General features: G+C 47.0%; 1 protein-coding gene across 1 annotated transcript in view; it reads right to left on the bottom strand.

The window, feature by feature from the left end:
- Positions 1-14,926, bottom strand: part of SHTN1 (shootin 1) — a 592,071-nt gene that overhangs the window by 147,577 nt on the left and 429,568 nt on the right. Inside the window, exons 13-14 of the mRNA XM_085603138.1 lie at positions 6,933-7,045; positions 4,252-4,305 (exon numbers count right to left, since the gene is read on the bottom strand). Of these exons, the coding sequence (XP_085459264.1) occupies positions 4,252-4,305; positions 6,933-7,045 (167 nt within the window). The remainder of the gene's footprint in view (positions 1-4,251; positions 4,306-6,932; positions 7,046-14,926) is intronic.

Raw genomic sequence — 14,926 nt, 5'->3', positions numbered from 1 at the left:
CCTCTTTTGGCTTCTTCTCTGCAAAGGAAGTAGGAAGCACACGGCTTCCAGCCTCCCGATAGCCAATCACAACGCTGCAATGCAGCGTTGTGATCGGTCTCAGCGCCAAGAATCGGCGCTCAGGCACTGAATGGGAGGCTGGGCATGTTCTCCACGCAGGCTGTAATGCAGCCTGCATGGAGAACATGCAAAGTGCGCATGAAGGTTTGGCTGGCCCGAGAGGGCCGGTCAAACATTCATACACACTTACATAGTGCCCACCACTCCTCCCCCTGCTCTGAGAGCAGAGCAGATCTGCCCCGCCCCACCCACCGAGACGCTGCAGCAGAGAAAATAAAATGTTAATAACGTAGCGTTATTTTGCTTTGCCTTTTTTTCCACTGCAAAAAGCAGTGGGGCGACTCTCCTCCGCCTTAGTGGAGGAGCCTCAACTGAAGCCTCCATTCAGGATGTCTCTCTGTAGCTTGAGTTTTTTTTGGAGCCAGGAGTGGAGATGCCACCTGCAGAAGGACAGCGTGATGATAGGGAATTTGTTAACTAGAAGAGGGTGTGTTATTATTCGTGGTTAATGCAAGTTCAGTAAGGGAATAAAGCCGCACTACAAATACTAAAGAGTGATAACGCCATTTCTAGGTCATCACTGTGGAAACCGGATTTGAAAAACCTACACAGATGCAGATAGGGTTATTATGAAGCCTTGTTCAAGCTTTCAGGTGTGTTATAATAGAAGCAGTGGAGGATGCAGAATACTTGTGGATGCATGGACTTATACAGGAGTAACCCAATGGTGAGATGTCCCATGAGAAACAGACCTAAGGCACTGGGAAACCGTAGTACCTAGGATTCACATGGACATTGATGTTGAAAACTAATCGAATGTGATTAACTTTACCACACAGTAGTCTATCAGGGGCTGAGCACTCTGAAAAGGAAAGACAGACCATGAGAAAACCAAGAGTAGCTGCAAAAGAACAAAGAACTGTTAGGGATTTGTAAGGGGCATACATATTGAGATCTTGGCTGTACAAAAATGCACATTTCTTAGGATGTGACAGTAGTAGGGAGGGTGAAATTCATATTTTAGGCAACACAAGTGTGAGTAGATTTAAGTTCTAATATTTAAAAGGCTCTGTAGAGTAGAGTGACATAGCTGGCACATACAAAACTATAGCAAGGAGTAAGTAATCTGCGATGCATACACAAGCTTTTCAAAGATGGTCAAATTGGATGTCCAAACAAGACCCTTACATGGGCAAAATATCTAGGCACCATTCTGCATTTTCACAAGTTTAAGGTTTGTGTCCTTAGAAGATAAATATTTTGGTGGACCATGCAGAGAGTGCCTGAACATTTAAATCTGTTGAACATTGGGACACATGGTACTAGGTTTGAATCAAACTCGCATGGTGTGATTAAGACAATATACATTTACCCTGGAGGGGCTATAACCTGTATGCCAGCTTGGGAGGTACTTGGTAACGTCGATCTTTCGGTATTCCCTTAACATAAATGGGCAACATGTAACAGTGATGTGTGCTCTGGAAGTTGTAAGTAGGAGAGGAAATCGGCCTACGAATAGGTTAGTTTCTGCCACTTTGTATTCAAGGTTAAAGGACACGAAGGAGTGTAGTAACTTTTTCTAAGATGCTTTCAGGGTTCTAACAGGCAACAGCGCCAGAACACCAACCGGAGTGACTGAATGCTAAAGTCCTACACAGCACTTCTCCCATCACGTCAAATCCTGACAAATTCTGGACAATCCTGTACATCCATTGTCTTCGTGGACCCATGCAAGCCTTGTATCAGTATTTTATGCAGAGAAATCCAGATCAGGAAAAGGCATGGGGAATCTGGAAATCCCAATCCAGAGCGAAACGTAATGTTGATAAAATGTGTTACAGCTTTATTGCGGTCTAAGAAAAAGATCCATTTGAAGCAATCATACCATTCGGACTCGACCATTAAGAGCATAGTATAGACTAGTATTTCCCAAACTGTGGGTCGCCAGCTGATTCTTGGTGGGTTGGGAAAGTCTGAGCAATAAATAAAAATGCCTTTAAATCCGGGGCTTCGAAGTTGGGATTCAAATGTCGGACTGTCTATTGATAAATTGCTGCTGGATTGGCGTTTCTTTCTCGGAGTGCAAAGCGAGAGGAGTTTTTAAGTGAATTATGTGGCAATCTTGCTCAAGTACAAGAAATGTGAAAGGAAAGGCTGTAGGATGTCATTTTTTTGCACCATTCAACAAAAAGTAAATACCTGTAAATAAACTGCATGTGTTCTGCAGTTAGTAAAGCAAAAATGAAGCACTTTTTTGTTTTCTGAGGTGTGCTGTAAACAGATTTTAATAGGCTTCAACCAAATCAAGGCACTTTACTTGGTGATGCACAAATGATAAACATTCACAAAAAACAGATTTTCTAACATTATCATTTGTGTGCTATGGAGTTTTATCAGTAAAACTGTATGGCTGTGCAAAGTTATTGGCTATTTCGATAGAAAATGGTATGTAAATCATTTTCCATGAAATGTAGGTGGACCACAAACGTTTGTTGTTCTAAGAAGTGGGCCACGTTTCTAAAATGTTTGGGAATCACTGTATAGTAATGCAAGTATTTTTCAGGCCAAAGAAGAGTTGGACAGTTTTCCGTACTGGCATCAACTCTTTGGGATACACTTCAACATTACCTTCTTAGAAACAGAGCCAATTTTTTTTCCAGAAGCATCAAAGTCCTACATCTGATCTGAGAATTTTATAGTAGAAATCCACCATTTCAACAGTAGATGTGTGCTAAAGAAATAACGCCGTATAACCAATGCTGTGAACAACCACTATTAGGTTGTCTGGCCTGACTCCACTCCTGTTTTCTTTTCCTAATCTTTTTATTGATTTTGCAATTAACATCGAGAGCACACAATGCAATTACAATTCACAATGACCGATATGATATGACCCTATGTACAGAACCAAGTCAAAAGACTGGAATGATCACAGCTCTAGAAAATACCTACAGAAACATGAACCTTCCCCATAAAGCCGTATTGACAAGCAACATGACCCAACATGGACAAAGATTATCGAATATGTTCCTGTTCTTGGAGATCTTTGCTATTAAAAGTTCAAATACTGACAGCCATGCCCATTGCTATGTTACTATAAATGAGAGTTTCTTGTAGAGCCCTTTGAATATGTTCCTGTTCTTGGAGATCTTTGCTATTAAAAGTTCAAATACTGACAGCCATGCCCATTGCTATGTTACTATAAATGGTATCAGAGTTTCTTGTAGAGCCCTTTGTCGCCACAAGCATCCTCTTGGAATAGTAGAAACCATAAAATATGACCTGGAGTAAGAAGTCAAATAAGTAACTACATTGGAATAAATAGGTCATCACTAATCAACTGAATCAATGTTTCTTAAAATTTTGACTTCTGTGGACCCCTCACTTAATCATTACTGAGGCCGAGGGACCCCCACTGAATCATTACTGGAATCCGGAGACCAGCACTGAGTCAATATTAGAAGCCAAGGACCCAGTCCTAAGCATTTTCAATGATTTGAACCGCAAAACAGCACTGAAAAATTCAGAAATAAGCATTCATCAAACAAATACACAAACAAATATTTTATTTAATTCACAAAATCAACATGTTTATTTCAATTTGAAGGTTGGAGCACTTCCAGTGCTCCTATAAATCTCAGGATACCAAGTACATTTTTAGCCTCCAATTTCAAATGCCTTCAAGTTTACAGAACGTTTAAAAAATGTCAGTTTTGCTTCTTTATTTATATACACTTTATTAATCTGTTAATATTATTTAATGTTCTAAACAGTACTGGCCCACAGGTTAAGAAACACTGACAGATGACCTCTGGAGAGCATCGAAACCAAGAGCAACCCATCCTAAATTCCAGATGCATGTACAGAGAACCATCTACCCTCCATGTCCTGCACATTGTGAAACCAAAAGGAAACATTTCTGTTAATACAACTAAGAATGATGGGACAGCGAACGTTTTCTTGAGTGAAAGTGGGCAAAGGTCTCTGACCCAGAGAAGGAGCTAGCAAGCAAGCAGGAGAGGTCAGTCCATCTCTGGAGAGATTCGATTTTCACCTTTCTGGGTCTGAATGTCATGCAAAGAATGGATCAGAATACTGTCCTTGTTCTGAAGATAAATGATCAAACAAACTATAATCTTACAGAATTTGCTCTTGCCATGAAAACTACAATACTGCAGTATTCGCTCTTACCATTATTCCCTTCAGCTCTTGCACAGCACTCTCTGTGGGCTTTGGTGGGTCTGGCTATTAGGAAAGAAATAAAGAAATTTCACATGGTCAATAACTCCACCATATGTGCGCTTACTCTTGATTGGTTTTGTTCCTACCCTCTGATTTATGGTATGAAGTGCATTGCAAAAAATTACATAAAATAAATAACTGCACTAACATTATTAATGAAAAACGAGGAATTTGTACTCCACATTGTAGTCTAGAAACGAAAGTTATTATGCATAAAAATATCATTAGATCAAACTATTGTTTTTTTGTCTCATATCACCATATTGGTAGAGACATTACTTCACAGGAAGATGGAAACTGCTGTATTTTAAGATCAAGGTGACTGAATGTGAGACAAACATTCCATTTCTATGCTGAAATAATTCAATATTTTTTTCTGAGACAGTTGTTAGGATACTGAAGACTGTTACGACTGCAGCGTGAAACCGATATGACAGAACTATGAGACTATATTGCGACATGGATAGGACCATATTAGAAGATATGACAAGACTGAGGCACAGATATGAATGCATTATGAATGGAGTAAAGTACCTCGTGCCATAGAATATAAAGATATTACAAGTCACTGAGGAGTTCCATGACCATGAATGGGAACGACGCCAAAGGCAGAGTTCCTTTATAAGGTGATGAACTATGAGGTAACTTGCAATATCCTTAAAATGCAGGACAGCCATGAGCAACAGCTCGATGCATTTATCACACCCAAGGTTAATTTCTGCAAAGAGTTTCAGGGTTTGGCGCTTTGCTATAAAACGTTTATTATTCAGTAAATCTTGTTCATACCAGAGGAGGAGGAGTTTGGGATATAGAGAGGTAGAGCATTGCAAATGGTCAAATGTTCCTTGCTTAAAGTTGGTTTATCGCGCTCACTGTCATCACCGGCAGTGTGCTGTAGGCAATGCCAGGTAGCCTGGGTTCCATGCTGTAGGCAATGACAGGTAGCCTGGGTTCCATGCTGTAGGCATTGCCAGGTAGCCTGGGTTCCATGCTGTAGGCATTGCCAGGTAGCCTGGGTTCCATGCTGTAGGCATTGCCAGGTAGCCTGGGTTCCATGCTGTAGGCATTGCCAGGTAGCCTGGGTTCCATGCTGTAGGCATTGCCAGGTAGCCTGGGTTCCATGCTGTAGGCAATGCCAGGTAGCCTGGGTTCCATGCTGTAGGCATTGCCAGGTAGCCTGGGTTCCATGCTGTAGGCAATGCCAGGTAGCCTGGGTTCCATGCTGTAGGCATTGCCAGGTAGCCTGGGTTCCATGCTGTAGGCATTGCCAGGTAGCCTGGGTTCCATGCTGTAGGCATTGCCAGGTAGCCTGGGTTCCATGCTGTAGGCATTGCCAGGTAGCCTGGGTTCCATGCTGTAGGCATTGCCAGGTAGCCTGGGTTCCATGCTGTAGACATTGCCAGGTAGCCTGGGTTCCATGCTGTAGGAATTGCCAGGTAGCCTGGGTTCCATGCTGTAGGCATTGCCAGGTAGCCTGGGTTCCATGCTGTAGGCATTGCCAGGTAGCCTGGGTTCCATGCTGTAGGCAATGCCAGGTAGCCTGGGTTCCATGCTGTAGGCAATGCCAGGTAGCCTGGGTTCCATGCTGTAGGCATTGCCAGGTAGCCTGGGTTCCATGCTGTAGGCATTGCCAGGTAGCCTGGTTCCATGCTGTAGGCATTGCCAGGTAGCCTGGTTCCATGCTGTAGGCATTGCCAGGAAGCCTGGGTTCCATGCTGTAGGCATTGCCAGGTAGCCTGGGTTCCATGCTGTAGGCATTGCCAGGTAGCCTGGGTTCCATGCTGTAGGCATTGCCAGGTAGCCTGGGTTCCATGCTGTAGGCATTGCCAGGTAGCCTGGGTTCCATGCTGTAGGCATTGCCAGGTAGCCTGGGTTCCATGCTGTAGGCATTGCCAGGTAGCCTGGGTTCCATGCTGTAGGCATTGCCAGGTAGCCTGGGTTCCATGCTGTAGGCATTGCCAGGTAGCCTGGGTTCCATGCTGTAGGCATTGCCAGGTAGCCTGGGTTCCATGCTGTAGGCATTGCCAGGTAGCCTGGGTTCCATGCTGTAGGCATTGCCAGGTAGCCTGGGTTCCATGCTGTAGGCATTGCCAGGTAGCCTGGGTTCCATGCTGTAGGCAATGCCAGGTAGCCTGGGTTCCATGCTGTAGGCATTGCCAGGTAGCCTGGGTTCCATGCTGTAGGCAATGCCAGGTAGCCTGGGTTCCATGCTGTAGGCATTGCCAGGTAGCCTGGGTTCCATGCTGTAGGCATTGCCAGGTAGCCTGGGTTCCATGCTGTAGGCATTGCCAGGTAGCCTGGGTTCCATGCTGTAGGCATTGCCAGGTAGCCTGGGTTCCATGCTGTAGACATTGCCAGGTAGCCTGGGTTCCATGCTGTAGGCATTGCCAGGTAGCCTGGGTTCCATGCTGTAGGCATTGCCAGGTAGCCTGGGTTCCATGCTGTAGGCAATGCCAGGTAGCCTGGGTTCCATGCTGTAGGCATTGCCAGGTAGGCTGGGTTCCAGTATTCCATAAGTGATGCCACAGCACCCGAAAGCTCATTCGTAACTAATGCACGCTTTGGCAGTACCGGTGCATCACCAATACCACATGCAGTAAATTCACCCAAGACACTGACATGTTTCGCACCTGAACTACTTTCACCCGGCTGCCCTGCCCCACAGGTCGGAGGGCGATTCCCTTTTTGATTCTGTCCATCATTTCTTCCACCGCTTGTCTCTTCAGGTCAGTTGATCCTTCCCCTGGGAATAAAAAAAAAAAAATAGGTATAATGATATCACAATGACAAGAGCAGAACGAGGGAGACATGCAGAGCACTGACAACACAGATGCAGGGCGTCCTATATTTGTGGAGTGCAGCAGGGTCTCACCGTGAAATTACAAATAAACCATATTAGCTTGGATTTGTGGGGGAATCTAGCTTGTACCCCAATAATATATGCCGTGTCTCTTTTCCTAGATGTGGCTTGTAAAGTCTAGTACCTGGAAGATGTTGCCGCATGAGATCACTTCTCATTTGTTCCCTTTGCCTTGTGTTAAGAAGCATGGAAGGAGTCTGGCCCCTGTGCTCACTGGGCACACAGGTGTAGGCCTGACCGAGGCTTCTCAGATCCACTGCTTAGGGCCACTGATGCGATCCGGCGCATCGGGAAGGGGTACTCTTGCCCCATTACGCAGAACCCTGGGTTTTTTCGTTTAACTTGGTTTATTTTTGTTCATAATTGCAGTTCGCATCAGGTCATGCATTTGTATCACAATTCCGCTTTGACTCAATGTCCCTGAGCCGATTTACAGCGCAGCTTGTTTTAATTAAATAGACTCTTACTCAACATTCCGATAATGGAACCCGAGTGAATATATGATGAAACAGTTTACAACATAACATTGATATAACAAGGAGAACACGTTAATTACTCTCGAAGTTGGGGCATTAAACAATGCAGCACGTTATAGTACAGCACCCTACTGTGTTACCAATCTATCTTCCTACACGCAGCGCTCTGTGGTGTGTTGACTTATTTGTATGCCACCATCTAGGCCCCTGTCCCTCAAGTGGTGCCTGCTGCTTTTTATGCTGTTCTGCCTGGGTAAGCGTCAGTAAGGAGCGTTGCACCCGTCGCCCTGCGCTTGTTGTTGAACGTCAAGCCTGTTCTGGTTACACCCTGCGTTCTGCCTATACTGTTGGAGTTCGGTCCGCAAGCCACACAGGTGTGCTGTCTAGTACCTCAGCCCGGTTCTGCCAGATTGTGCAGAAATCCGTCAGGATCGCATCCCATTCTGCCGCCAGAGGCCGCTTGCGAATTCCTATCGCATCTTCTCAACGCAGCACTATACTTTCCGCCTGCGTCCAGCATAGTAGCAACTGGAACCAGGCCTTCGCTACAGAGGCCTCAGGGGATTCGGCGTTGTCAGATGTTTGGCCACTATAATCCCCAGATCTATGCACCGGGACATTACTTTGTATTTACTAGAACTCTGGTACAATCCCAGTATGCGCACCTCCCACGACCAATTTAGTGTGCACTCGGTGCATTGTGCTAAGTTTGCGATAACCACTTCCAAGTAGGACTGTAGAGCTGTGCATGACCATAACATGAGTAGCAAGTCACCTCCTATTTCACCACATCTTGGGCAACTGGTGTCAGTGCGATCAACATATTTATTTATTTTGGCAGCTGTCAGATAAGTCATAACTATAAAGGGAGTCTTAAAGAGGACAGGATCCCATCAGCCACCGAGGTGGCATGCTTCATCATATGGGATCTCCTCTTAACTGCAACCTAGTGCAGTTAAGGAGCTACAACAACTTGCAAATGGCAAAAGAGGAGCTCACGGATGTTTTAAGATGTAAACAGAGGACTAGATCTCCAAAAGATCGATGAAGCGTCACAAAGTGTAGTGAAAAATATATGGTGCAGTGTCAATGAAGTGTGTGTTAAAATTGGCTACCAGGAGAAAAATGTATTAGATATCTCAAGGTGTCAAGGTTAAAAAGCAGTAAGGGCGCGGTCTGAACAAATAAACAAACGCACTGGTGAAGAATGAGTTCTACATGTTTCAGCCAAACTAGATCAAAAATGTGATCATGGGCTTTCTTCAGGACCGAAGTCTGTTACTACGGCACAATTATAAAGTGAGTAAAAATTACCACAATTGGAATGTTAAGGAACGATACAACCAACCGTATACCTGTGTGCTTATTTGTAAAGAAAACTGCAGGGATACTAGGAAATCACCCGTATCAAATCGGGGATACCACCCCGGATGCTCCAGCGCTTGAAGCAACCAGGAAGGACGCCCGGGGTAACGACCGGCAGAGCGTTGCCTCACGCCCTGAGTTGTTACCAAAAGCGGTGGGTGGTATCCCCGATTTGATACGGGTGATTTCCAAGTATCCCTGTAGTTTTCTTTACAAATAAGCACACAGGTATACGGTTGGTTGTATCGTTCCTTAACATTCCAATTGTGGTAATTTTTCGTCACTTTATAACTGTGCAGTAGTAACAGACTTCGGTCCTGAAGAAAGCCATGATCACATTTTTGATCTATTTTGGCTGAAACATGTAGACCTCATTCTTCACCAGAGCGTTCGTTTATTTGTTCAGACCGCGCCCTTACTGCTTTTTAACCGTGACACCTTGAGATATCTAATAAATATATTTTTCTCCTGGTAGCCAATTTTAACACACACTTCATTGACACTGCACCATATCGTTTTCACTACACTTTGTGAAGCTTCATCGATCTTTAGGAGATCTAGTCCCCTGTTTACATCTTAAAACATCCGTGAGCTCCTCTTTTGACATTTGCAAGGAGTTGTAGCTCCTTAACTGCACTAGGTTGCAGTTAAGAGGAGATCCCATATGATGAAGCATGCCACCTCGGTGGCTGATGGGATCCTGTCCTCTTTAAGAGGACTCCCTTTATAGTTCTATGTCCTGTTGAGTAGTACCAGTCAGTTTTCAAATATTTCCATAAGAGACCCGCGGACTCTAGATATAATAAGGGGACTTGTCCGCGCTGGTCTGAAAATCTCCCTTAGACCCTCTAACCCACCCGGTTTTGTAACATGGCTGTCAGATAAGCCCTGTGCGCTGTGTAGTACTGGATGAGACGGAATCTGGCATTACAGGAGACGCGAGTACGGCCTTCCAGGATGGTTTCTCATTCATGCTCCGTGCTGGGCCACTGTAGATCTGTATCCCAGCGAGCACGGAGGGAGCCCAGCTGTGGTGCCGTGTGCGTCCACAGTGATTCCGCAAACCATTTGACGAGATGGCAACCAGTCCCTAGTTCATGCAAGTATTGAACAGTCAAATGTGTGGCCGGCTCCAGCACTAGGCTACCACATGCTGACTGCAACATGTGGGTTACGGCCGCATGCAGTAGGAACTGCTCCTGTGGTAGTCCTGACTCCTGAGTCTTCAGCAAGTACATCGAAAGGCAGAAGCTGCCCGTTGCTGTACAGGTCCCCTAATGTTTGGATGCCTACTTCCTCCCACTGTGATAGCTACGCACTAGTGATGGCTCAGTGCCTTCTGGGCGTGCCCACAATGGGGAGGGACCGTGCATATGGGGTCACTCGGCGAGTGATTCGCAGACTGTGACGGAAGCAGTAGTGGGCTACCTCCATCAACAGTTGGGTGGGTGGCCTGCCCTTGCTGCTGGGGTGGAATAACTCCACCACCTGGGTGTGTCCCTGTACCTGTGTCGCCAAGTCTTCCAGATGGCGCACACTCAGCCATCTCACCACCCACTGAAGCTGCGCCGCGAGGTAGTATTGCTCCATATTTGGTAGCGAGAGGCCTCCATTGGTCTTCGAGGGGTACATCTTAAAGAAGGCCACTCTGCTGCGCGACCCGTTCCAAATGAATGTTTCCATATCCAGTTCCAGGCTTTTAAACAGTGGCAGATTAAGACATGATGGTAAATTCACGAAATGATATAAGAGGCGCGGAAGCACCACCATCTTTAGCAGTGCAATCCGTCCCATAACCGTCAGTGGCAATGTGCCCCAAAAGGACATACGCGCGCACCGCAGTGATGGCCCTCACCAGGTTACACTCCAGTAGATCCACTGGATCTCTATAGATAAGTATTCCAAGATACCGGAACGTAGACAATTGCCAGTGCACTGACTTGCCATTAATAGAGAGGTGCGGATCTGGAGTGGACTCTGAGAAGGGGTGTAGGCATGATTTATCCCAGTTCATGCGAGTCCTGAAACGGTGGCAAACTTGAACAGTATTCTTTCTACTGTCACTCAGGATAAACTAACATCTTTGAGATATATAATCAGATCTTCTGCGTATAATGAAACCCCGTGCTATCCCATCGCCCAAGGGAATTCCCCACTCGTCCTGTGTTTTACACAGTGATTCGGTCAATGGCTCAATAGCCAGCGCAAACATGAGTGGGGAGAGTGGGCAGCCCTGCCACATGCCACGTTCAATGGGGATCTGGTCCGATAAGTATAGGCCAGTTTTGACCCTGGCCACCAGCTGAGTATAGAGCAGCTGGACGAGACTTAAAAACTCATATCCCAGATCGTATCTATGCAGCATGGCAAATAAGAAACCTCACTCCAGTGATTTGACATTTTTTTCTAAGTCCAATACTAGACACCCTGAATGTTCCCAGACAGCCCTGGAATAGTGTGCCACCCTGAAAAAGCGGTGCGGATTTAAAGACATACTGCAAGTAGGTACAAACCCATTTTGGTCTGTGTGGATGAGCTTTGGAACTAATGGGGCCAGTCTGCATGCTAATATTTTTGCTAGCACTTTCTAATCTGTATTTAGGAGTGCCAGTGGGCGATACGACCCAAGCAGTTCCACATTTCTATTTGGTATCGATAGTGAACCCAGTAAAGACTCACGCAACGTGCCTGGCAGTATCTGTCTCCTGCGCGCGTCGATACATAATGAGGAGCTGCGGTGCCAGGGCCTGCTGGTAGGCTTTATAGTATTCAGTTGGGAACCCATCGGGTCCCGGTGCATTGCCTGTGGCTAGCGATCGTATCGCTTTGTGTATCTCCAGCAATGTAATCGGTTTGTTCAGCTCATCTCGCTGTTTGGCGGTAAATGTCAGCAGAGTTAGTGGGGAGAGGAAGGAGTCTGGCTCCGGTATTCCCTCACGATGCACGGACCTGTACACCTTGGTGTAATGTGCTGTGAATTTGTTATGTAGGTCGTGCTGTTTGGTGAGCACTTGCCCGGTGGCAGACTGCAGACGCAATATGGGTAACTGGGTGTGTTCTTGTCTGATCATGAGTGTGTAGTCTGCCAGCCCTGTCCCCCGCTGAATGGGTGCGCACAGCATGCGGTGCATAATTTAAGCAGCACAGTCTCTCCAGTACCTCCGCATGTTTTTGTGCGTCAATTGCGTGTTGTGTGTCTACCATGCACCAGGCTAGTCTCTAATCTGGTTAGGGTGTTCTCAATAAGCTTCACTTCATTGTCGAGCTGCTTTCGAACGCACCAGCTCAAGCCCAAACACAGTCCCTGCAATAACTACCTTGTCTGCTTCCCACAACATCCCTGCATCCGTTACAGATCCTCTAGTACCAGGGGCTGTAGCCTCCAGAGGTGTGTGGTTGGTCCCTCATTGTCTCCACGCAGCTGCATAGATGGGGGTTATGATCCGAGTGTGTTTTACCCAGGTAAGTTGGCAAGCAACAAAGCGGTTGATAGAGACATGTAGGCCATGCGGGTGACCGTAATGAGAAAAGAAGCGCGCCTGAGGGGTTAAGGGCCCTCCATACGTCTGATAAACCCCAGCGGTGCATCCACTCCCTCAGTCAACAAGCATTAGATGTTGCAGCCGCCTGCGATAGTGGAGGGAAGGATATGTCTAAGGCAGTGTCAAGTACAGAATTGAAGTCCCCTCCCAGCAGCCAGGGGATATCGCACCAGCGCAAGTGTGTCGGACAGTGTATGCCAGAATCTGTTTTGACTTGTGTTTGGGCATATATGGAGCCTAATACCATGGACTTCCCGTTTAATCGACCCTTGATAGGACATATCTACCATGTGTGTCAACTTCGATCTCTTCTGGTGTGAATAGTGTCCCTAGCCTGATCCGGATCAGGGCCCCCCCTGGCGAATGAGGAGTAGCCTGTGGCAAGTATCTGACCTTTCCACCTGTGCTGGAGTTTGCAAGTCTCTGGTTGTGCTATGTGTGTCTCTTGCAAGAGCGCTACCTGGGCCTTATGTCATTTTAGATATGCATAGAGGTCATATCTGCAGGCTCGCGTGTTGAGTCCCCCAACATTCCAGGTAACTACGTTGGTGGGTGGCATGCAGGGAGGGAGTGAGACAGCGCTGCGTGTTTACAGCGTGATGCGCCTAGAGTTAGGTGACTATATCATGCGCTGCCAGTGGAGAGTTGCATCCGTTTTTGTTTTTTTTAAACTCGTGTGCATGTCATTTCGAAGGGTTATTGAGAAAGGGAACCATGTGTGGCTTAAGTGGGATAGAGCAGAGGGACAACGGGTATCTGCCCAAACAAGAAACAATGCCATGAGGAAACTGACAGCAGCGTGCGCCGATTTGAACATGTCAAGGTGTAGGAATGGCTAGGATCTAGAGTGCGGCAGGTATGAGGACATTGTGGACTCATAATGTATTCAGGTACTCCTGTGCTGTGTCGTGGCTTACGAATTGCAATGACCGCTTGACGGCCGGCGCAGGTATGGGGGGGGCCTGTCTCAGCCCAGCGTGCCACACTTATGAACTGCCACGAGACGCATGCATAGCCCCAAAGAGTAACTGTGCGGTCTGGTGCGGTTTCATCAGTGTGGGTCTACCAATTGCAGCAAACCACTACATTAGCAGTCTGTGGTGTCACCACAGGAAGTGATTGAGAGTCCTCGCCTGTTGGCCACACTGCTTTCGCTCGACGATTGTTCCGATGATACATCAGTGTCTCTGCTGGGCAACCGACTTCTCATATTCGCTACCACTCTCAGGACACCCTGCCTCTCTTGCAACACCTGCGCTGGGTTGAGAGCAGTCGTTAGTTAATTGGTCAACCCCTCTGCTCGCAACCTGTGTCTTCTGTGGCGGTCTCTGCGACCTCTTGTGCTTGGTTCCATGTTATTGCCCCTTTGGCTTGGTGAGGTGTGATGGTCCGCAGATTCAAGCCAGTCCCATGCCTCATCTGCCTCGTTGAAGTAGTGAGTGGACCCATCCGCGACCAAACGCAGACAGGCCGGTAATATGAGGGAGTATTTTATATTCAGGTCCAGCATACTTCTCTGGACTGGGTTGAATGTGATTCGCTGTTTCTGCACACCCATGGCATAGTCCGGAAAGAAGACTACTTGAGAATTGTCCACCTTGATAGACCCCATTTTTTCTGGTTTCGCAGAGGATCCCATCCTTATCTTTGAATTTAAGAGCTGGAATAGGAAGGGACGAGGCCTGGCCCCCGGCAATGGTCGGCCCGATGGTACCCTGTGCGCTCGCTCTACTGCGAAATAAGGAGAGAGAATTTGCTGGCAACAAGGACTTCATCCAGGCCTCAGTGTATGCAGACGCATCCTTGCCCTCCACACCTTCCGGCAGTCCAAATACGCAGACATTATTCCGACGGGAACGGCCCTCTGCATCATCCACTCTGCATTCCAGAGAGCGTAGTGAGCTCACCAACCTCAGCAGACAGTGCCTTGGTGAGCGGGGCGACCTCTGTAACTTCCGCTACCAGCTCACCGACTCTCCCAGACAGTTTCTTATAATACGCATGGAGGAGCGTAAAGTCAGACATGGCTATCTATGCAGTTTTTATAGTGACGCTCTGGTCTGTCAGCATTCCTCCAATGTTCGCCACTGCTTGGAGTACCGAGTCTATTTTCGACTACAGCGTAGAAGTCCTGAATGCCCCCGATTCTTCTGCTGGTTGGATTGGCTGCACAGGGTCTGGTACTGGCTGTGGGTGGCGCCTGTTCCTGTCCGGTGTCAGCCCATTACGCCCAGCTGGTTGCATGTTGAGTATTTTCTGCTGGATGGCTGGGTATTGATTAATGACTTGAGCCTCGCCTGTGCCTGGGGGAGCACTCCGCATGTGGCACATCAGACAAGCGCGTGTGTTGTGTGCTTCCGCCCGTGGCCAATAGTGTCCAG

This window comes from Triturus cristatus, chromosome 1_2, assembly GCF_964204655.1.
Source record: "Triturus cristatus chromosome 1_2, aTriCri1.1, whole genome shotgun sequence".
Lineage (NCBI taxonomy): Eukaryota > Metazoa > Chordata > Amphibia > Caudata > Salamandridae > Triturus > Triturus cristatus.
Note: the sequence above shows the minus strand (reverse complement) of the source record. Positions and strands in the feature narration are given on the sequence as shown.